The following is a 22,752-nucleotide window of genomic DNA, read 5'->3' as shown; positions in this document are numbered from 1 at the left end:
GCCTGAGAAACAGAACCTTTAATGTTACAACATCTTTGTTTATCATTGGTCGTCTTCATGTTAACAAAAGCTGCTGTTACAAGCCTTCTTGTTTAATTCAACATTTACGAGCTTCATAGACATAGCCAGATATAAACAGATCTCCTCCCCCTCTTGGTACTGAAGCTTGTGCATTTAAAGCACCTGAAAAAAACACATGCTGCAAAAAGCTTCTAACTGTGTTATGTTTGATCTTATGTAGCCCAAAAATGAACTCTCTGACAGTATTAGAGGTTACCTTTCAGTTATTTCTTTTTAGATTTGGGAGGGTTTTTTTGAACAATTTAAGACGTTGGGTGTTAAGTGGACAGTGTTAGTAGTTAAGAATTTTATTGCACAATAAATGTCAAACTAAAAATTAAAACACACAAATGTTCTGTCCAATAAGGGACAACAAAACTATCCTGCTCCTACGACTTAGCCTTCGTGCTGGTGTGTGAGCTGTTCCTGGCTGCACATCCACAGGCGAAGAGGACAGCTTGTCATGTAGTGGATTTGGAGAAACAGTGGGCTGTGTTTTGGTAAGAGGTGTCATGCTAAAGAACTCTCACATTATGCTAAGCTAATCACACACTACTGGTGAACCAGATTTGTCCGGAAAGCTCCAGGCTTTGCAAAACGTTTTTGTCTTACACTTGCAGCGCTGTCCTGAAATTCAGCTTCTCTGCTCACTGCAAGCCAACAGCTGGGCTAAAGTCGGGCCATGCGCCCTCACTGGTCACCTGTTGTCCTAGGCCCCGTTTACACGGAGACGCTGTGACAGAAACGCATCTAAACGACCCCACTCCGGATTCGAAGTACAGACCGTTCTCACGCCCGGCCAGTAGTGGGCAGTGGAACTTTACAACGCGACACGCGCGACCAACCACTTCCTACACAACATCCTCTTTAGCGGCTAGTTCTCCCAAGTCTTACCCAAATGCTGCGTATGGTCGCCCTGCGCTTGGGTAAAGGTTGAACAATTTGCTGCAAGTATTCGATGCTTTTTCGGCGGCGACACACACAATGTATCATATCAAGGTTCTGTTATAAGAGACTATACAACGTGAATAGCTGCTGAAGCACATAGCACAAGTGAATCCGCCGCCATTGTTGTTTATGTTTGTTCTCGGCTACTGCGCATGTCCAAATGTATGGGGGGTGGTGTGTTGAGGACATCGCAGCCAGAGAGTCCGCTCCGTTTCGTTCACATGGCTGCGATACGCCCCCCGTATCAGTTTCGTTCCACTCCTGAGGTCGAATTCAAAAGCTTGCGTTTTCACCCCCATGAAACACTGACGCTGTGTGAACGAAAGGCCAATCCAATACTCAACTGTTTCGTTTTACTGTCACAGCGTCTCCGTGTAAATGGGGCCTTAAATATACGTTTCTTTTCAAACAAACTTTAATAGTACATTATAGCACTGTTTTCTTTATGTGGAGGATTTTGACATTACGAGGGAGAAAATATGCTAAAAAGTGGCATTGCTAGCTCTGTTAGCATGGTTAAGTACCCCAGGATTCTTTTCTGCTAAACAAGCTGTTTTTGAAGACGTTTTCTAACAGTTACGTAAATGCATTGTCAAAAATGTTTTGACTTGAAACATGCATACATGTTATTGTACATACTGTACTCTTTGACTTCTGAGACATGAGCTTGAACAGAAGCTGCACAGGTTCAAAAGTAGTCTTAAAAAACGATGACCTTATAAGAGAAGTTAGGGATCACAAAAGTTAGAGCAAATAATCCTCAGTCAAAAAACCAAAATCCTACGTTTTTTTGCTGCTTACCTTCTCATGCTCAGATGCTTTGTGGCTATTGTTAAAGAACTGGAGGTTCAAGTGCTTATTGTCCTGAAGGAAATCTTGAAGTTCATTCTCCTAAGCAAAAGAAGCAGAAAGAAAACAGTGTTAAGAACCTAAGAAGTCATGTTTAGAACAAAGCCCAGCACCCGAAGAGAGCGTGTTGTTAGTGATAGCCCATGCATTATTCATCTGAGCGGACTGCTGGAGGTTCTCCTGTATGTCTAGAAAACAGGACTACAATTCCAGTCTCTGCAGTGGAACAATAATGTAGTCAGAACGTGTGAACTTTTATGCAAACATTTTAGAGGAGATAATAGTAATAGGACACCATCTCTCTGAGGGGATCTAAATCAACCAAGTATTTTGATAGTCTCTTAAACACACTCACACACACACACACACACACACACACAGATCCCCACACTCTCATCAAGTGTGTTGAGCTGCGGGTAAAAGAACTAAACCTTCATTGCTGAGGAGGCATGAACAGCCATGAGGCGTGCCATGGATGCAATTTACAGTGTCAACTTCAGAGTTCCCTTCAGAGAATGTGCACTTCACTGCAGCTAGAGCAGCATGTAGGCCAAATGTTGTTCTTGTCAGGAGCTACCAAACCTACTAGCTCATGCATGATACATTTACAGTAAATACAGTGCTTCTTAATGGTTTGTGATGTAGCCACTCCGGCTGCCTTATGTTTTACTTATGAAGGATGTTTCAGAGGGCAAATGGAGAAACCAGTCAACATATAAAAACAAACAAGCGCGCAGGGTTTGAACATTAACCAACTAGATTGCTTGACGTTATTTCCTTTAATCCAGTCATAAGGGAAGAATCAGCATGAGATGCATGCACAACGTATTTGGTCGTGTTTTAAACGTGACTGTAGTACATTCACAGGCGTAACTAATTTGATAATGGTGTCTGAACTCCTGCTTCAGCTTCAGTGTGGTTGTCACTGGTACACATGAAATGAAATCATCAGTGTTATATGTAACATCTGTGATCATACAATCGTGTGTTTTCTATTTTAAAAACTCATGTGACGCCTGTTGTCTTGTTCGCTAATACGATACAAATTACAAAGAATCATCATAATATCATTTACTGCTCTTATTACTACTTATCGTACTTTGTTTCTCATGGGTGTGTACTATATAAACTACTACATAAATATAGTGTATGTGCACACTTTAGAGGAGAACTATTGTCGAGGACAAGAGTAAAGAAAATACTAAAGTCAAAACTGAGATCTGCGACTTTTAGATTCATTTCATTTCTGTGGCAGAAACATCAAATCTTGGCATTTTAACCTGCATTAATTGTGTCTTGTCAATTAAAATGCTTCCCGTACAAGCATGAGATTGCATCGACGTTCCTGTTCATATCTATTGATCCTCACTTGATTGCTAATGCGGGCCAGTGAAGCCTCCAGGTGTTCATTCACTCTGAAGGACAAACAGCTTCTAAAAGAAAAACGATACAAAAAAAGAGCTCACATATTCCTCAAAGCTTTTTTTAGATTCAAGCATTTCAAAATGACTGAAATCCTCTTTTACAATCCCTTTTTTAGATTTGGGATATGAGGGCACACACGTTGTGTTGCAATACAACTGGTCTTGAACACAGAATCAGCTGTTCCTTTGTCCTGTATTGTCGACGCGTTAACGCTTTAAACAGATCAGTACACGTCATAATCCCTTGGCAAGGCCCATTTTTTTATGGAGAGCCTGAGAGCCCAGTGATGGAGTAAATTCCATGCAGAATACACTGTGGCCTATTTTTAGCATGCCTACGACACGATCCAAATGAAAACCAGAGATTTTGTGCTGCGATGGGATTTTAGTTTTTCTTAAAAAACGCGATGATCCATAAAATCATTAAATAAACACAGCACACATTCTTTGTTTGTTTACCAATTTGTAATGCTTAAGAGACTGGATGGTGTCAGGACTAATTGTAACTAATTGTACATAATGTATATAGTAAGTGTAACGTGTATTAAAACGTTCTTTGACAAACATAAATGTTATTGCTTTTAATATAGGAAGTAAAATATTGTATGCAGACACTAAAATTAAAGATTTCAGAAAATGTGATAAACAGGAAAGCCTTAAAGATAGTTTGGATTTGCTCTGGATGCTCAGGAAGCCACGATCGCTTCATGAATAATACACTTACAGTATTATTAGGCCAGTGGCAGAGTACCTTGCTTAATCCTGAATCTGAAAGCAGTTGAGAGGCTGTCGTGTGTCTTGTCCAGACATGGTCTGACTCAGCCTGCTGTGCGAGAGCTGTGTGTTTAATTTTGACAGGCCTGACGGATGAATCAACTCTGCCATTTAGCACAGCAGCAGAGCAAACATTTCACCCACTTACCCTCTGCTCTGTGGACTCAGGGTGAGGAGCATCATTTACTCTTGTTCAGCATAGACCACCGCCATTATCACAGTTGTTTTAATGACCAGCTATTCCATCTTTTCAGCCTATTCCTTTACCCACACCATGTTGTGTCACCATGTTATAAAGTCTGCTTTAATTACATTTGGGAAGTGGCAAAATGCCACAAACTGCAATTCAACTATTTTGAAGGTCAAATCTTCAAAATGACACCGGCAGCATGTAAATGGGTAAAAGTTGACATAACAAGGGCTTCCTGTACTCTGCATGCTAAATGATGAATAGACCAGTGCTCTCTTTGAGTGGTGCACACCATGCTGTACATAAAAGGCCATCTGTGCCATCTGGAAGACGTGCAAAACATGGACACAGCAAATTCATATGTGAATTGATTGTACTGTAATCTTTAAATGTTGAACAGGAAAAAAAGCATGGAGAACAAAATCCGTCTCTCTGGCCTTTTTGCTGATGCACATACAGTGCACGCCATGTGTTCAAGCAACGAGAGCTGCCAGTGCGGCCTCTGTAAGATGCTCACAAAGTGCTCAGACTGGAAGCTAAGACGACCACAGAGGTCGACTTTTTCTCCTCGGTTATTGAGCTAAATTTGAGAGCACAGCTCCACAGCCCTGCCGTTTAACCTGTTGAGTCAGCCTCCTGTCTGCCTCGGTATTAATCTTCGATTAGAACTGATACATGTTTTAAGGAACGCTGGCACAGCAGATCCTTGTTGCCATGGTGACCGGCCTTGAAGTCCCTGAGACATAGAAAATACATTTTTCCTGTTTAAATCCAGTGTTCCTCTGTAAAATGTTTATCTGCCATTCTCTGGGAAATAATTGTCTATTAAGTATTGTCTGTTGTGTTTTACATTAAAATAACTGTAACTTCCCGAATACTTTTCAAATATCTGATGAGTCATCCTGCCCTCAGGGGCATTTACTATTTTTTCAACCAATTAAATAGCTTTGTTGATAGTGATCCATTTAAATTTATCATAATGATATATCCCGCCTTCTATCTTCTGACTGGTTCTATCCTATGCATCCAGTTTGAATTAGAAATATGTCAGGACAAGGCAGGTAGATACTCTCCAAGATCTGTTCCATGGAGACTTGCAGAGGCTTATTGCTCTGTTGATCTATACTGTAGTTACAGTATACACTCGATACCATGAAGGTGGAGGTACCAGATGGTTATAGTAGTGTTTACTGTCAGTCACATACACAGTGTTTATACATTACAGCTGAACTAACTGTGAGGATGCATGGCATTGATCCCAGCTAGAATTTTTACAGATTTTGTAAGAAGGTCTATATTTATATTTTTTTTATAATTATACTGTCAGTGTTTAGTTATTCAAATTTGTCAGGAGAGCGGCTGCTTAGAGTAAAACCCATACCCTGTTTTGTATGCACGCTCTTTCCTAAAAACTGTGAACTAAGAAGCAAGAAAAGGGGAGAAACAGAGGAGATACAGAGAGGTAAGCAAGCTCAGACCAAACAGACAGTGACATTACTGTCAACTCGCCATCTCCTCACTGTAGTGTTCATTGGTCTTGTCTGTGTTTGTGTCTCCGTTCTTGGAGCTCAGTGCAGGAGGAGATAAGAGCGGTGCTGCAGTCTGTGGAGACCAGCCTGCCATTTCCGCACGCCATTTGGGGACAGTGTGTCCTCTGGGTTGCTTCAGCAGGAGTGAGCGAGCTCAGCGACAATGGGCGAAGAGGGAAGTGTTGCTCTGGGCAGGGGACGTGAGAGGAGGGCAGCAGAGAAACAGTCCTAATGGAGTGTTTATTCCAGGGCAGGGAGCCACACACAAAGACAGCTCATCTAAAGAAGTGGTCTTGGGGGCATAAGGGAATAAATTCAAATAGTCTCAGACCAAACAATGCCATTTAGATTGCTGCTGAATCCTTCCAGCTCCTGCCTTTCACAGGGAAAATCTCACTCCAAGTCTAATGCATGACTTCTGAGCTTACTTCTGCTTCTACAGGTTTCAAGCACATTTCTTGTTTGTGTAGTTTGAAACTTTCACAGCGTAGCTTTTGTTGGTCGTACAATACCCTGTTTTATTTGTTCAACTCCCAAACCAGAGAAAGTAATCCTACAAATCTCTGCACTTACACATTCTCTCAAATTCTATTGAATTTGACTGTAATTAAAAAAAAAAAAACCCAACACAATTCTATGCCTGTGAGGACAAAAAACACTTCAACTGAAGCGCCACAGCAGTGAGATATCGTTCTCTCTCAGAAAAAAAAACTTTCCATCTCAGAACAACATGATAAGTCAGTGTGCTTCGTGGGGCTCCCATAACTGTACTGGTGAAATCCGAACGATTCACTATATTCTGCTGTTATTGAGATTTTTGATGATTTCCTGTAGTAAGAGATAGATTGGTGAAGGTGACCCAACAATATTTCTAAACATACAGAAGTTCCCTGATTCTACTTTTATTTTTTGATCCTTTACTGTAGTGTAATACTATATTAATCCGTAAAACACATGCAGTAAACAAACAAAGACAAAGAGGCAATATAAACAGCCCCACAAGCAGTCAATCACACAGGGTACCTCGCAGCGTGCTACTTGTTCACCCCATAACTCTGACAATAAGGGCTTGTGTCCACTAACAGTGCTTTTCTGAACAAGACCAATGCAACCAATGTGGGGCCACTCACAATAGTTCAACTTTCACTTCCCCCTCACTGACAAACCAAAATCAAGAAGCGGTGGGACTTCTGATATCACATTTTTAATAGCAACAATAGTGGAGGAGAAACTACTCATTCTCTTTTCATGGTTTATCTCACTCACCCAGACCTATGTGCTAAGGGAACAGTGTGCAGGTCTGGAGCTGCTACTAATGCAAGGTGTCGATTTCTTTCCATTGCTTAAAAAAAAGACATTTCCATGAGTAAAAGCAGTCAGAGCATTTGAAAACAGTTTACTGTCACTTCTAGGGAACACTTTCATAACCTGGCCAACAGTAAATCCAGATGAAAGAGCGTTAGGTGACACAGACCATTAAGAATCCATCAAAATGTGAGATGAAACTGAGAAAAAACTACAAGTCAAACTAACCACTAAACGAGCCTAACATAGGACTTCAACCTTTTATCTGTTTTCTTGGCCTTTTTGCCCTGGGTCAAGGTCAGAATGGCATTTCTGGGCCATTGAAAGAAAATGTCCTTCAAAAAGGCAGCAAACACAAAAAGAAGGCTTGTCTAACATGTCTAACCTTTCAGAGAGGTGACCTTACTTTAAAAACAGGCACAGTCCTGTGTGCTGCTGTACACGTAAAGAGCGTGAATACAAATAAAACAAAATAACCAAAGCCTGAGGATACCAGCTGAGTGAACAGTGTAGACGAGAACACAGTATGTCTTCTGTCAACGTGTACGAGTACTGCTTCATATAATGACTGCTGTGAAGCGTATCCCTCATTCTCAAATGTATCTTACTGGCTAACATGCAGTGAACTGATCTTATTTTCATTTCTGTCATCACCTCATAAGGAGCAAGCTATCATTACAGCAGACCGTCCCTCAGCTTCTCAGGGGATGTTTGTGTGTGATGATTGTAGGCGAGGCTCTCAGGTACAGATCAATGTAAGCTTTCGTCCTTTCACTCAGAGGCTGGTGTATATTTTTGGAGCACTTACCAAAGTCTGACATGTTTGATTCTTTTTCTTCACCTCTGCCTCAAGTGCTTCACACTCCTTCTTTCTGGTGCTGATTTCAGTCTCCTGGGGGGAGAAAAAAAAACAGAGGACAGATGCAATGGTTTGTCAGGTACAGACACTATCTCAGAGCACTCGGTGAAACTAGGCAGAGAGACAGTGAGCTGAAGCTTCTCATTATTCAGTAGTATTTATGTGTTTTGATATGTATTGTGTTTGTGTGTGTGTGTGTGTGTGTGTGTGTGTGTGTGTGTGTGTGTCTTGCTTGTGCAGCAGACTCTGACAGCCTTACAGGTGTTACCTAATAGATGTTACAAAACGTTTTTACTGACAGAATAAAGACTGTGGGCTGGAAGAATTCAAGGGATCAAATGTTGAGGGTGTGTGTTTTTTTTCCTCTCAGAACACTGTGTAAGATATAATGATCAAATGTAATACGGACAATAAACGAACAAACAAACAAACAAACAAACTTATAAATAAATCTATAAAAGCCTTATTCCAGTTTGGACAGTTACAGTGATATATTTCATTTTTTGATCTTGTTTTAAGTAAACTGTCGTCAAGTTTGAACTGCTCAGTCTTTTTGTATGGATGCTGGATTAAAACACTTTATAAGGTTTTGTGTAAGGCACAAAACAAAGGTGGGAATAATACACTTAATGAAGGCTCTCTTCAAATGAAGGTAACAGATAAACTGAGTACAACAGCAGTCACACGTTTGGCTCCAGCACATCAGAAGGTCTTTGAAAAAGAAAAAGGTGTATTCTTCGTCTCGTTCTCCCTCTCAATCAAACAAGTGTTAACTATGTGTACAAATAAACTGCAGTCTGCACTCTGTCACTTTGTAATTATGCAAGGTTCAACTAGCGACTAGCTGACACCTCGTGTTCCCGCCTGAGTTTTCTGAAAGCCTGTTATGTTTCCATCAAGCAGCCGTTTAACTGAGCTGACAGCTGAATGATGTGTCAGCTGCAGTTACAAAGAAGGAAATTCGTGTTTCTTGGTGATATGAGATTACAGACAAAATATGACCAACGTCTACCACAGCTTTCACAGAGGACGACGTGTTTAGTCTGTAAGTGTTGTTCAGAAAAGTCATCACCTCTGGCTCTGCTTGAATAAGAATTTCCCCTTCAATAGCTAATTAGTGGATGCCATTCTTTTTGTTGCTTTACTACAATCATGAGTTTACCACTTTGGAAATAGCATACCCATTGAAAAAGTGGAAACACAAGCTCTTTTATGGTCATTCAATTAATGCATAGCCAACTATTACACTGTTCTTACAGTCCTGTACAAACTACATCAAAGGGTTACATCACCCACCAGATCCTGCAGCTCTCTCTCTCTCTCTCTCTCTGTGTCTCTCAGTGTACCACAAACAGCCTTGCTATGGAGGAGAGTGAAAAGTGTGGCTGGATGTTCCAAGATAAGCGTATATAGAATTAAGCAGGATTGTATCTGTGTCAGTGTAGTCTACATGCGCGCGCACACACACACACACACACACACACACACACACACACACACACACACACACACACACACACTGTGGTAGCATGGCACCACGTGGCCCTGGGTAGGTCTAAAATAAGCATCAGTGAAGCTTTCATAAAGCCCAGAGCACACAGTATATGCTGCAAGTGAGAATGCATGAATGTGCATCTGACGACAGCAGTGCTCACAGCTTGGTTTGACTTTGGAAACATATTGGAATCAATTCAAATGAAAGACGTGTTTGCTCTGCTACATCAGCTGGTTCCCCCCTTGACCCCGCGAGTGCCAACAATATCTAATAAGACAGCGAGCAATAAGGTCAGAGAACAGGATGGGCGGAAGGAGGAGGAACAAGCGTTGACCCTTTCAAGCTCTGTATCCTTGTGACGTTTCATCACGGGGAAGTGACAGTTGGTCTGATCAAATCTTTGACCCCTTTTCTCTGTAGCTGATCAAGAAAATGATCCTGCTCAATAGTCCGATGCATGTAAAGACATGGACACACATGCGGGGGAATCAATGTTAACTAAAGTGTTTATGTAATTTAGGTTTATTTGCTAAATCTTGGTAGAGAATTTGTTGTAGAGAATTGTATGAACAAAAATGAGAACTTTACCAAAATGCTGTTAAAAAGGATTGAAAGAAACAAACACCGTCACTTTCATTTTTGACACATGACCTGTTTTTTGTTGTTGTTGTTTTTTCAATTTTAGTTGGGAGTTACATCAGCCACTGTAGGTGTTTGCTTCTGCCGTCCTGTCTGGTTTCCATCAGCTAAATTAAATAGCAGATTAAAACATATGAAACGAGTAAAACAGTATCCACACTATCATGTTGATATGGTTAATGAATCCCTTTGAGGAAATCCTACACAGGCTTTACAAACAGCCTGTCATCTTATATTCGGGATGGTATCATACGAGACAGCCCCACACAAACAGACATACACGCATGCACACACACACACACACACACACACACACGCGCACACACGCACACACACACACACACACACACACACACACACAAACACACAAACACACACACCGCTCATAGGCTTTGCTGAGGCTCATTTGTTTGGAGCACATTTGCCAATGTTCAATTAAAAATCCCTCTGATAAAAGATTCAAATGGCTGCCATTGTGAGTAATGAGCTCCTGTATAAGTGAGGAGGCGTTTACTGCACAGCAGATGAAGACAGATGAGAAGCACCCTCCCCTTAAGCTGGGTCCAGCATGTATACCTCACTGGCACTAATGCAAATGCATGCACAAGAGAGGTGCATCCACAGCAATCTGTACGATCTCGATGGTTCACGGTATGAGGCAGGAGGACTTTAACATTCTGTTTGATTGCAGACCATCTTATCTTCACAGCTTCTCTTTGGTGTTTTATTTAGGAGCCACCCATAAGAAATGAATCAAACCACAATGGTGATAATTGATCAAAAGTATATCATTTAGAAAGTTCCAGCTTCTCCATGATGAAGATTTGCTGTTTTTGTCCATTTAATAAAAAAAATAGATGACACAGCCCAAGCTTCTTACAACCATAAAAAATCATCTTCATCTAACCTTTCCCAGTTTACTCTTGAGATTTATTTATTTTTCTTTCATAAATGAATTCATTAAGTCAGTGGGTGAACTAGATGCATGACTGTGATGATGGCAATATTGGGCTCTTGGTCAGACACTAAACGTTTACTTAGTGGATGTATTTTCAGGAGAGGATCTATCCTGCTGACTGAAGATTTTCTAATGTATCCTTTAAAACTGTGGTAGATTAAATATTTTTAATATCACCTACTATTTAAAAAGATCCACTGGATGGATTGTCAGGGATACAACATCAGGGTGTAACCCAAAAAGTTATCATTTGCCTTTACAATCTTTTCTTTTAACAAACAAATGACACCCCAAACACCTGATCATCTACTAAGAATTATTTGCTTAACTATCACTAAATCATGATGAAATCCTGATTCTCGGCTGTGAGCCCTGTACTCAGACGTCTTAGTATTCAGCACCATGGAGAGTTCCCAGAGGAGACCACAACAGTAACATGCGATGCATACAAGCTTTACCTGAACTCTTTTTTTTTTTTTTTTTTTTAATGTTCGCTGACCCTCCTCTGTGAGTCAAACGCACGGCAGCATCTTGATGAAAGCAGGTTTACACACTATAGCATTCTCTCTGCAATGACTAATTAACAGCAAAGGCTTTCCCAACCCTCTTCTCAGCATCCAGTCTTCTGATCTTTTAGAGTCGGGAAAGCTCTGCGTATAATCTGTGGCAGCAGGGGTAACCTCATTACTCCCTCTCTCTCTCGCTCTTAGTCTTTCATCCCAAGTCGTTTTGAATATGCATGATGCGTAATGATGGGTAATAATCCTGCCTATGGCTGAGCAAAAAAAAAATCTGCACACGTTTTCTACCAGGGGGCGATGCTATGCAAACAACAGACATCTGATGGAGATATCAAACACAGACAGACAAGCACAGGAGTAGGACTTGCTCCAGGAGGACTTTGAAAGCAACCTCTGTTCTTATTGCAAAATCTTTTAGGGTTTTCTTTCCCAACTAATTATATCACTGTATGCTAATCCTTTTAGAAATATGCAGCCACACAGTGTGGTGCAATTCAGCTGAGCCACATTTTCTTAAAAATGATGGCCACTCAAAGAAAAATTCATGTGACTTTTTATAGGCCGTATTTACACTCAGAAACAAACAGTACATCACCTCTAACTGGGGCACATATTGTGGCTTAACAGCTCATTTGTAGCCACTCAAAATGTCAGTGGAGCTACCTAAGAGATATACGTATGTATTCGTATATATCTCGAAGGCTGTATATACTGCATGCAGTCTTGACACGTTTTTCTTGTTATTGAAGTTTGTTTGTTCCGCCAAGCTTCAGAAAGAGAAACAGCCATTAAGAAGGTTGGAGGAAAGACTGCCAATGCTGAGCGCTGTCAAGGTCTATAATAAAGGCTCCCCCCTCCCTCTGTTGCTCAACACCAGAGCACAAGCTCCACTTAGCTTTCCACAGTATATTGCACATAGTGGGGCCTAGACGCACAGCAATCTAGTCTAGCACAGCAAGCACTTGTGGTTTTCAAATCATTTGACATGGCAAAGAAAGTTACACAACCCCCCACAGATTAACTGTGTGCGCGCAGGCACAGATGCCTGCACTCCGCTAACACTGTCCTGTCTGCTGCCTCAAAGTGTGCACATGTGCGCATGCTCTTGTGCATGTGTGTGTATGCACTATAACATGCAGACGGACTGCTGAATCACAGATTTACAGGAAAAAACAAGAGTAACTCCCTGAGGTCATCCTGTACATCTGCCCCCACACATACACACACACACACACACACACACACACACACACACACACACACACACACACCAACAGATTGACAGATATAATCTGAAGAGCAGAGAGGAAAGGGTAAAAGAGTGAGAGAAAAAAAATCTTGGTGGACAGACGTATGATCACGAGTGAGATACGTCAGGCATAGAGACCTAGATATGAATACAAAGGATAAAAGGGAGAATGGGCAAAATGAAAAATGGGATAGAGGCAGGATTTACCGTCTAAGCTCCTCAGCTCTGCAGCATTTTGTCCCGGGTATAAGACCTCAGCGAGGCGTCCTCTATCAGGCATGTTAAATATCATGCAGCAATGATATTTAAAAGGTGTAGCCGCGTCTGAATTCTACTTCGTCTTCTCTCTTTTTCTCTTTCAAACTCTGTCGCCCCACCAGGATACACAAGCACTGGCACTCTGCAGAATCTGAAATGAAGCTGGCTATCACCGGGGTCTGACCTCGCTGAACCACTGAACGCTACACTACCTGCCTGCTGATGTCTTATGAGGCTTGCACGCTACTACTGAAGAGCACAAAGGGAGGAAAGTGTGAGAAGGGGGAATACTGTTAGTGAGGCGAGGAAGGGAAGAATGAATAACAACGAAACGAGGAAATCACGAGGTATCAAACACAGCAACATCACAGGTCTCTACAATAAAAGGAGCGAAGAGAGGAGAGTGTCAGGAGCACTACAAAGAGGATAAACTCGGATCTATAATAAAATGTTAGCTTGTTGGAATAGGTGGCTAATTTGAACGAGCAGGCTGAGTGTGTCTGAGAGGCTCTGAGGAGAGGACTGTAAATCTGATAATCCCACCGCACGAACACAAAGATGTCAGCTGAGACTTTTACCTTAATGGAAACTAAACAATGACTCATGCGGCCTCAACAGACTCCTACAGAGATAAATAAAGGGGTGCGTTATGCGATGCTGTAAGATCTATGCATATCCCTATGACGATGTTGGGGCTATATAGAGACACCACTGTATGATGAGAGAATAAACAGGTTTTATTTTCCTGTTTTGGCAGCTGAAAGCATTTCGCTGACTAAAGGTCCACAGAGAACATCTGATGATTACTGCTGCAACCAAGCAAATGCTGGAAGCCCACTGCTGCTGCCCACTCAGACACAGAGGCTTACTCATCCCCAGCTGGATTTGCTGGCCAATGCTTCTGCAGACAGTTCACATGGTAACCCGTAGCTCTCATGGCGGCGGAGTAAACGCCTTGTAACAAAATACTGCTTGTAAACACAGATCACCTCCGCGGCTTTTACGGTGACCGTCGTCTGGAGAAAATCCAAAACATCAGGCGCACATTACACAGTTCTAGGTGGGGCAGTATACATGTGGGAAGGGGAATATTGCATTTATGTGGACGATAAACTGAGCACCACAAAGATGACATGCTGTGACACTAATCCTGTGTGTTATTCTTTTTCATTACTGACTTTAAGGCAGGGAGTTTGGGGAGACAATAGTGCAGAAAAATATAGAGCATGAGTGTTTCACAGCTGTTGGATTCACAAAGACTGAGACATGAAATTAACATTTTAGAGTTGAAACAAACCAGGGGGAATCCAAATATTACATTTTAATCTCTCAAAAAGTTAATGAAAGCAACTATACACCAAATTCCCTGATTATAAAGATGATTATTACATCTGATTATTTTCTCCCCTCAATGTGTCTGAAAACAAAACAAAACAGTCGAATGAAAACATCATTTTACATAAATTACAGATTGTACTGCTTTCAATTCATCACTTTGTTTAAGGATCTTGAGTGAAAGTGTTCCTCTGCTAAAACCAAGGTGCTCTCCTGTGCAGAGCTCATTTCGAGGCTCAGTGTGAATCACAAAAAAAAACAACAAAAAAAAACCCACCACCAATAACATCCACGTCTTCTCCATCAAAAACGACATCACAGATTTCTGAACAGTCCGTACAATATCCATCCCTTCAGGACAGATTCACAACAAGCACAGTGTGAACTTGCTGGGACAAATATTTCACAATATAAATAAACCAGCAAGCTTTGGAGAGGAAAGCTGTAGTGACAAAGATAAGAAAAAGACAAGCTGCTTTTTGACAATAAGATTGAGTGTGGGTCACACACATAACAGAAGCTGACTCATTTTACACTCAGGTTAGGTTTCCTGTGTTAACGTAAACATATTTAATGGAGCCTAAATTTAGTGTCTGTATGGCAGCTGTGACAAAACACTGTGTCACAGCTGGCTCATTGTCATCCGAGTGGTCCGTGTATAGATGAATAGATGAGCTATGGCGGACTGCTCTCTGAGCGGCCAGACAGAGTGTTTAACCCTCAGGACGCAGTCGTCAACAGTGGAAACTGAGCAGCAAAAAAGGGAGCGCAAATGAACCCTGAATCAATACTGAGCACAGTGTACACAGTGACATGACGGCACATGTGGAGCACAGCAATCACCTTTAAAAACAGTTAAGGTTTCTGTTTATTCTGAAGCAGATGGTTGGCAGCAGAAACAGGCGCAGTGTGCAGGACTTGGCATGGCAGACTCCGATGAGGGGATGATAATGATAATGATTAATTCCTTAACTTCTCTTCCTGTCCAGGTTTTCATTTGAAAACAACACTCATTCCCTTCTTTTTTCTTCAGCGATAACTTATATTTTGCAGGTTTGGTTTTCTGAATTGTTAAAGCCAAATAACACTACTGTATGTAGCGTGTTTCCATTTGAATGATGGGTAAAGAACAGTGCTATCTTTTTGAACGAATACAACTGGTTTGTGTTTTGTGGTAATTCAACAAGGTTGATGGCTAGCAGTAAACAAAGAGCCGTCAAGAAATTGAATTTTAAGTGGCAAAAGGCAATGTTGATCAGGTCCCTTGTTTCCAGACTTCTTTGACTTAGTCATGTTGCCCTGCAGGCTTGCAGCAATGCAACTAAATAAAGAGCGTAAACTACAACATAACTCCTTATCACATGAAAAGTAAAACTTGCATATAACTGCATAGTTATTAATACATAAAGCCAAAACACAAGTTAAACTAGACAAATCAAAAAAAAAAAAAAAAAAAACTATGTATGAAAAAAGAAAAGGAGCATGCCATCATGACTTTGCCAGAATCACTCACATTTGGTCTACGGGGAGTTGTGCTGTGCCATCACATCTGCGGCCCTCTCAGTCAGAAGAATCTTACAAACCTGCCATGATCACATTACACATACACATTCAACTAATTCACATTGAACCAGGCTGTCTGTTTGTCTGCACACTTGGGCCCCGACCAGATAAGCTGATTAGAGCAGAAAATATTACATGCTGTCCTATTTGTTCAGATCCAATGTTATCCTGATGCCCCTAGTAATGCAAAATCAATGACCTATGAAATGTCAAGGTATCAAGATGGATAATTATGAGGTGTTTATACAAGATAATGTTGAGTTACCCTGGTTCAGCCTTTAGCGCACACATGGCTGTGTACAAGCAGCAGGTCAATTATGTCCAGTAAGTTCATCCTCACCTGTAATGCATGAAATGATTGAATAGCCACAGGAGCATAAGGACTCCCCCTTTAACATACTGGATTACCAACAGTGCCCTGCTGCAATAACAGCTCTGGGTTAATGCTTCGTCATTTGTGATCAACACTATTATTACACGGGACTCTAATGTATAACCAGGTGAAGCTCTGGAAATCTCTCAGTTCAAAACACAACTGAATGTTATTAGAAGTTCACATTGTGCTAATCCTACACTGACTAGCTCTGAATTATCTGTCTGGTTGGCTCGAATTCATCTGTCTTCCTGCCCCACACAGTGAGAGCTCAGGCTGTTACAGGCGAAGGTGCTGTCACCAGCTGAGGTAGTGTGTCTCAAGCTTTGATCCTGGGCCAGAGCCATAGACATATGCCGCTCCATCCTGCAGGGCGGAGCTGTTTGCGATGCGGGATACAGCTCTCCATTGCCTTTATGCTCATCAACTACATTTCAACAGCTGGTGACCAATTAGTTTGCTCTCCAGACTGCAAAACTAATATAATGAATACACCTTAACTTTAATATTCTTTTTCAAAGGGGAACAAAGGCAGTGCTGGCAAAAATGTAATTCTTGCTGTTCACAGTCAAGATCTGCCGTACATTTTCCAGTGGAAAAAAAAGTTTTCTCGTGCTCCATTTTTTACACCTGCACATCCCTCCCTCAGCCAAATCATCAATGCTTGCCAAGAGCTGCTGTCAGCATGGCCCTACAGAGGTGTCCATTAATGGGTCTTTAATGCCAGCGAAAGATGCAGACGGAGAGGAAGGTCGTCCTTGGCTTGTAGTAGAGGATCATCTGCTCTAAATCGTGCGAGTAAGTGATGATGCCCTTCTGTGAAATGATTGTTATGAGGTGTCAGACTTGGCTTTTGGCCTGACAGCAAAAACGAGACTGACGAAGATGTGAGGAGTTTTCACATTAGGGTGTTAGAGAAAAGATCCTGTGTCTAGTAATGGAAGACAGGTGGTGCCCAGGAGGAGATAAAGAGTGAGGCTCTCACCCCACAGGAGTCTGGCACATTCATAGCAGAAACAGAAGCCTTTTCTCTCCATCTGGGAGACACTCTCTAACCATCACTGCCAGTTATCAGGACACTCAATTACTGGTCATTACCTAAGCGAGGACTTGCTGCCCACAGGGTGAAAGTGCCAAATCAAACAAGTGGTCAGATGAAGAAAGTAAATAAAGACAGCTGTAGCATATTAAATCTGTCTCTATTATCATCAACAACTTTCAATGTCCTATTCTGTTGGAAAACCGAAAGAAAACCAACTGAAGACAACAAACGGACACACAAGGTGACAGTGCCAGAACTTACTTGTCTTTGTATCTCTGGAGATGTGAGGTCCTACCCAAACATACAGACCACTTGAAATTTTCCCCAGATGGGGGGCGCTGGTGAAACAGTGGTTAGTGCACGCGTCCCCATGCATGGAGGCCCGGGTTCGACTTTGGCCTGTAGCCTCCTTCCCGCATGTTGCTCCCCTCTCTCTCTCTTACTTCCGACTCTGTCCCCTGTCCTGTGTCTATCTAATAAAGGCACAAAAGGCCAAAAATAAATAAAAAAATCACCAGATGCAGCAAAAGAATCACTAATCTATTCTCCCAAACTTCAGGAAATTCCAGCAACGGTGAGAGCACAACAAAGGTCAGTCTCTTGATGGGGCAGCAGGAAAGGTCAAGGGAGCAGCGTGAGTGTCTGCATGAAAAATCTATCCAACCCTTGTTGAGTTAAAACTGTATGGAAAACAGTTATGGACTAACTCACTGACAACACTGTTCATAGAATTATCCATTTCATATGCAAGGCAAAAAAAAACAACAACATAGATTTGATCTTATAATTGCCCCTTTAAGTATTTCAAAAACAAAAGACACTGTGTATAAGGAAATGGACAATGCAGGAGTATATCAGAAGACACTAATGTTTATTTGCTCAAAGACACTGTGTCATCATGACAGTGTGGGACATATAAGAGGGTGTCCCTGTCATGGCCCAATTGAAAACTCAATCATTTATTTGTAAAACAAAGAGCCCTCTAACTATTAAATAGGGACGGCAAGTCTGAAGCTAATTTTGTTTCATGCCTGTAGCGTCACACTCGTCACAGTAAATAAATGTTGTTCAAAGGCCCTTTGCATGTACGCTAAAGATAGCAGGTGAGCGCATAGTTCATCAAGACTAAAGAGCATCACAGGTGACATTTTTGTCAAACTGAATACAAATGTAGTTGAATATCATGCATGCTGTGCACGACCAGCAGCCTAACAGAAAGTCAGGCTCCAGCATTAGCATATAAACAACAGCCTGGAGAAGACGACTGCTGCTTCTGCGGCTTCACAAGGCTTGATCGTCAATATGCTCCCTGGTCCTCATCCAGAATCAGAGCGCGGCTGTCAGAACTTTGATTCCTGCACACAGGGGAGAGGATAAACAGCAGAAAAACAACACTCCATCCTGTCAATCACTGGACTCTCTGTTTCTATCACTATGAACTCCAATTTAAGCCTTCAGGACAAAAAAATAACTCCAATTTTGCTTTTTTTTTTTTTTTTTTGCTTTGAAGAAATTGACTCAGACAAGTGGGTGGCAGACACAGAGGGTTAGTTATTATTCTACTCGTATCCAACAGACAACACTGGAAGTGTATGAATGGCAACAGTAATTACATCCACCCGCTGCAAAAGTGACAACTTATACCTTAAAACAGAGAGCAGACCTGACTTATTACAATATATGTACCTGTGTGTGTGTGTGTGTGTGTGTGTGTGTGTGTGTGTGTGTGTGTGTGCGTGTGTGTGCGTGTGTGCGTGTGTGTGCGTGTGTGTGTGTGTTTGTGTCAGTGAGTGGGCTTCTCAGACAGGACATCAATTTCCCCTGCCTCCTCTCAGCAGGGGCTGGTTTTAAAGAAACACGAGCCAACATGAGTACTCTGGGCTCCCTGGAACAAACTACAAAGGGCTTTCATAAACCCTCATACATCAACTGTGCTGCTGTACTTTAAAAGTCTAAACACAACAAGCAGGTTAACGTTTTTACAGACACTGAGCAATGTGGATAAGCAGCCAGGATTCTAGAGGTCTTTGAAAAATGTCAAAACATTTCTTGAGTATTGGCTTGAAATGTTTCAGTGTCAATTGAAAGAAACGCAATTGTTTCTTTCAAAACTTGGGGATGATGCAATCCATCAACAGCTATTTGACTGTACAACGTGCGACTTCACAACATAAACTGAAACATGATGAATCAGGAGGTATTCAAAAGAAGCACAAAGAAAACAGGCTGATGACACCACACATTATTTAACTTAACATTTTGCATTGTAAACCCTGCATATACACAGGTCTTCACGCTAACAAATCAAATGCTCGAGAGCGTTAGCTTCCATTAATGTACAGCACAGTCAAGGACCTTCTATGAGTACACATTGCTGAGTAAGCCGTGTGTTTTGGAAATGTTGTTCGGGAGTAGGTTTCTGATTCTCATTTCTTCACAAGTCGCGTCAGGAGTGTTTCCGAGCAGTCTGCACCCCTCGCGGATTGTTTTATCTTACAGCAGACGAGCATGATATTTTTCAAAGCATGCTTTGAATATGAGAGCAAAAGAAAGAACAAAATAAGTCGTGAGTGAGTCTGTGTGCGGTTACCACTGTTAAGAGCGTGACAGGGTCAACATCATTTCCCTGATATCTCATTTGGATTAATTAATACTCTGAACTTCTTCAAATATCTGCTTCAGGCTCATTTAACATCTTAATAGAGTCTCAGTCAAATGTTTATGTCCGAGGTTCAACTAGTATGAGATGTCAGAGCGGGCAGACTCAACACATTGAGTGGACTGGAACAGAACATAATGTCCTTTTAATCTGTGGAACATAATATCTCTCTTCACGTCCCATGATCATAACGATGTGTTTTACTTGTAATACACTGTTAATACTCATCCAACAAAACAACTGCAGCTCTGAGAACTTAAAGGAACAGTTCAACATTTTTTAGATGGATAGTTAGATAAGAAGCCTCACTTGACCCGACAAAAAAAAAAAGCTCAGGGATGTTGTCTTTGATTTGATTTTTTTCAAAGGAATACATCCTCTCAGGCAGCACTCAACCTGGGATGCAGAGACCATGACTATCAGTTGTTGGGGGAACTGGGGAAGTGAGCCCTGGAATTATAATGTTTAAGTCCCACTAACCATAGAACCTCCAATTAAACCATTCAAAGAGATCAACCAATCTCAAAGTCTGTGACCCTGACACTATACAGTCCACTACAGAGACAGAAGACGGATGGATAACACTCTCTTACCCGTCCATCAAATATACACATGCAACCAGAAGCCAATTAGCTTTGTTTGGAAAAAGGTGGGTAAATCTCTGCCTCTGTTCTAAAACCATAACTTGTTATCACATGTGATTTTATTTCACAGGTTTTAAAAATGATGATCCATCTCAGTGAGCTTCAGAGATGTTGGGAGTGTACAGTCAAAGCGGTAGTGACTAGTTAAAGTAGCAGCAGCAGCAGCCGTGGTTGTTGTAGTTGCATAATGTTTTACTTTGGCCACAGGTAAGCTGTTTCCCCTGATTTCATAATCAATCTTTGTGCCACGCTATGACCATGACTGGAGGCTGGAGCTGTATACATCTGCACTGACAAGTAAAGCCAAAGCCAGCAGCTGATCTGCTGAGCTGAACATTCTCAACTGAAGCTACAAAGTAAAAACTCGACTTTAAGCCAAATCAGAATTGTTTTTCATTACCGTGTACATTTACACATATAAGGAATTTGTCTTGGTGTAAAAACCGTTAACATGGGAAAGAAAGCTAAAATACCTCAACAAATTTCACACGCTGCAATTTCCCGTTCTACATAAAAAAGGACCTTTGAGTAATCACTCTGCTGCTCATACTTCTGTACTTCTATTTACCAAATCATGACTTCTAATATAACACAGTGTCTTTATATTGTTCATACTACGACTTTCATTAATGGGTGGTACTAGTAGAACCAAAACTAAAAAGAGAAAGTTGTTGTGCTCACATCACATAAAAAAAATATTTTTCAGAGGAAGACATTGATGAACAAAATTTTGAACAGTGTGTTCACCTTCCTCTTTTTTTCTGCAAGTAATCCACACCAATTCACGTCTACTCTAGTCGTGTACATTCGAGAAACTACAAAATTGTTTGTGAATAGATATTAGGAACTCAAAGAAATTGTAAGACTCCTCTGATCCTGCCAAGATCACTGTGCGATATGGCTGATCAAACAATTAGCACGTCCAACTTTGATAAGGCCAACACTTCTGAAAACACTACCCCCTAGTTTGCATTAAGATTAGACATAACACCCAGGAAGCCCACTGACAACAGAGGACAGATCTTTCTCTCTTCTTCTGCCGGCCCCGTCTGACCTGCCTTCACACTCCAGCACCGACAGAGAACTTCGCAGCATGAAAGCAGAATCCACAGTTCTTACCGCCTACTGAAAACACAGACTGCTGTAATTTGGCACAGAGGCAACTCAGTGCAGAGTGCATTCTTCTTTACCTCAAGAAGGACTGAAGAAAGAAACAGAGAGGGGGTCAGGGTGAATAAGAGAGAGACACAGAACAAGAAAAGAAATGAAAAAGAGGAAGAAAAAGACGATGAAAAGGAGAGAGCAGGGAGGGAGCTGGCTGCCATTCTGGCCCGGTGGCCCCACGGCTGATGCACAGGGTTGCATAATGGGTCTGCATGCAGTGTGAAGCAAGGCAAACAGGGCTAGAGCACATGTAGCTGAAGAGACCACAACAGCCTTCTGGGGAAGAGAGGTTATTTCAGTGAGGACATACATACACAAGATGAGACAGCCATGTTTTGGCACAGTGCTCTAAAAATAGCACATTCTTGATAGAAAAAAAACAAAAAAAAAAAAAAAAACAGAGTGCCAGTCAAATCCAGGCAGGCACGAGAGGGAGCGTTAAATATTGCTTCCAAAGACAGTCCTGAGAGCTGACCTTGGGGGCATGGTAAATAAGAGGAGAGCACTCCATGCAACGAAACCACTCAAAATCCGAAATGGCTCACATCTCACTGAGACCGTGATCCCACCTGACAAGCGAGGCCATGCAGCCACAATCGCATACAATAACTGAGCTGCAGCCATTCAAAATCAGCATGAACAAATTTGCAGATTTTGTTATGTAATTTTCAGCCTGTAGGGTTGTGTGTTAGAGAAGGGCGGCAGACAGGCTTGTTGTGTTTTCTGCTGCACATATATGGCCATTAATCACGCTCGGTCTCTTTGCTCTTTTTCTATTTCCAGAGAAGCGGAAGCCTGAGGGCAGCGGACCTACGGCGCTGCAGCACGTGCAGGCTGGACTTCAGCATCACTGCAAATGTCACACAATGTTAGCTCGCTCACTGGAGGGCGGCCTACGGTGAGAGGATCACGAG

The 22,752-nt window shown here is 41.7% G+C and overlaps 1 protein-coding gene across 13 annotated transcripts in view; it reads right to left on the bottom strand.

Annotated features, from left to right (window-relative positions):
- rimbp2b (RIMS binding protein 2b) overlaps window positions 1-22,752 on the bottom strand; it is a 92,266-nt gene that overhangs the window by 42,299 nt on the left and 27,215 nt on the right. For all 13 annotated transcript variants that reach the window (XR_013779958.1, XM_079353823.1, XM_079353828.1 and 10 more), the window contains 2 exons: window positions 7,888-7,971; window positions 1,810-1,899 (listed from right to left, as the gene is read on the bottom strand). Coding sequence is in view for 12 of the 13 variants with exons in the window: in XM_079353823.1 (XP_079209949.1) it covers window positions 1,810-1,899; window positions 7,888-7,971 (174 nt within the window). In the remaining variant the exon portion in view is untranslated. The remainder of the gene's footprint in view (window positions 1-1,809; window positions 1,900-7,887; window positions 7,972-22,752) is intronic.

The sequence above is a fragment of the Symphodus melops genome (genome assembly GCF_947650265.1).
Source record: "Symphodus melops genome assembly, chromosome: 1".
Taxonomy (NCBI): Eukaryota; Metazoa; Chordata; class Actinopteri; order Labriformes; family Labridae; genus Symphodus; species Symphodus melops.
This window is presented reverse-complemented; position numbering and strand designations above follow the sequence as displayed.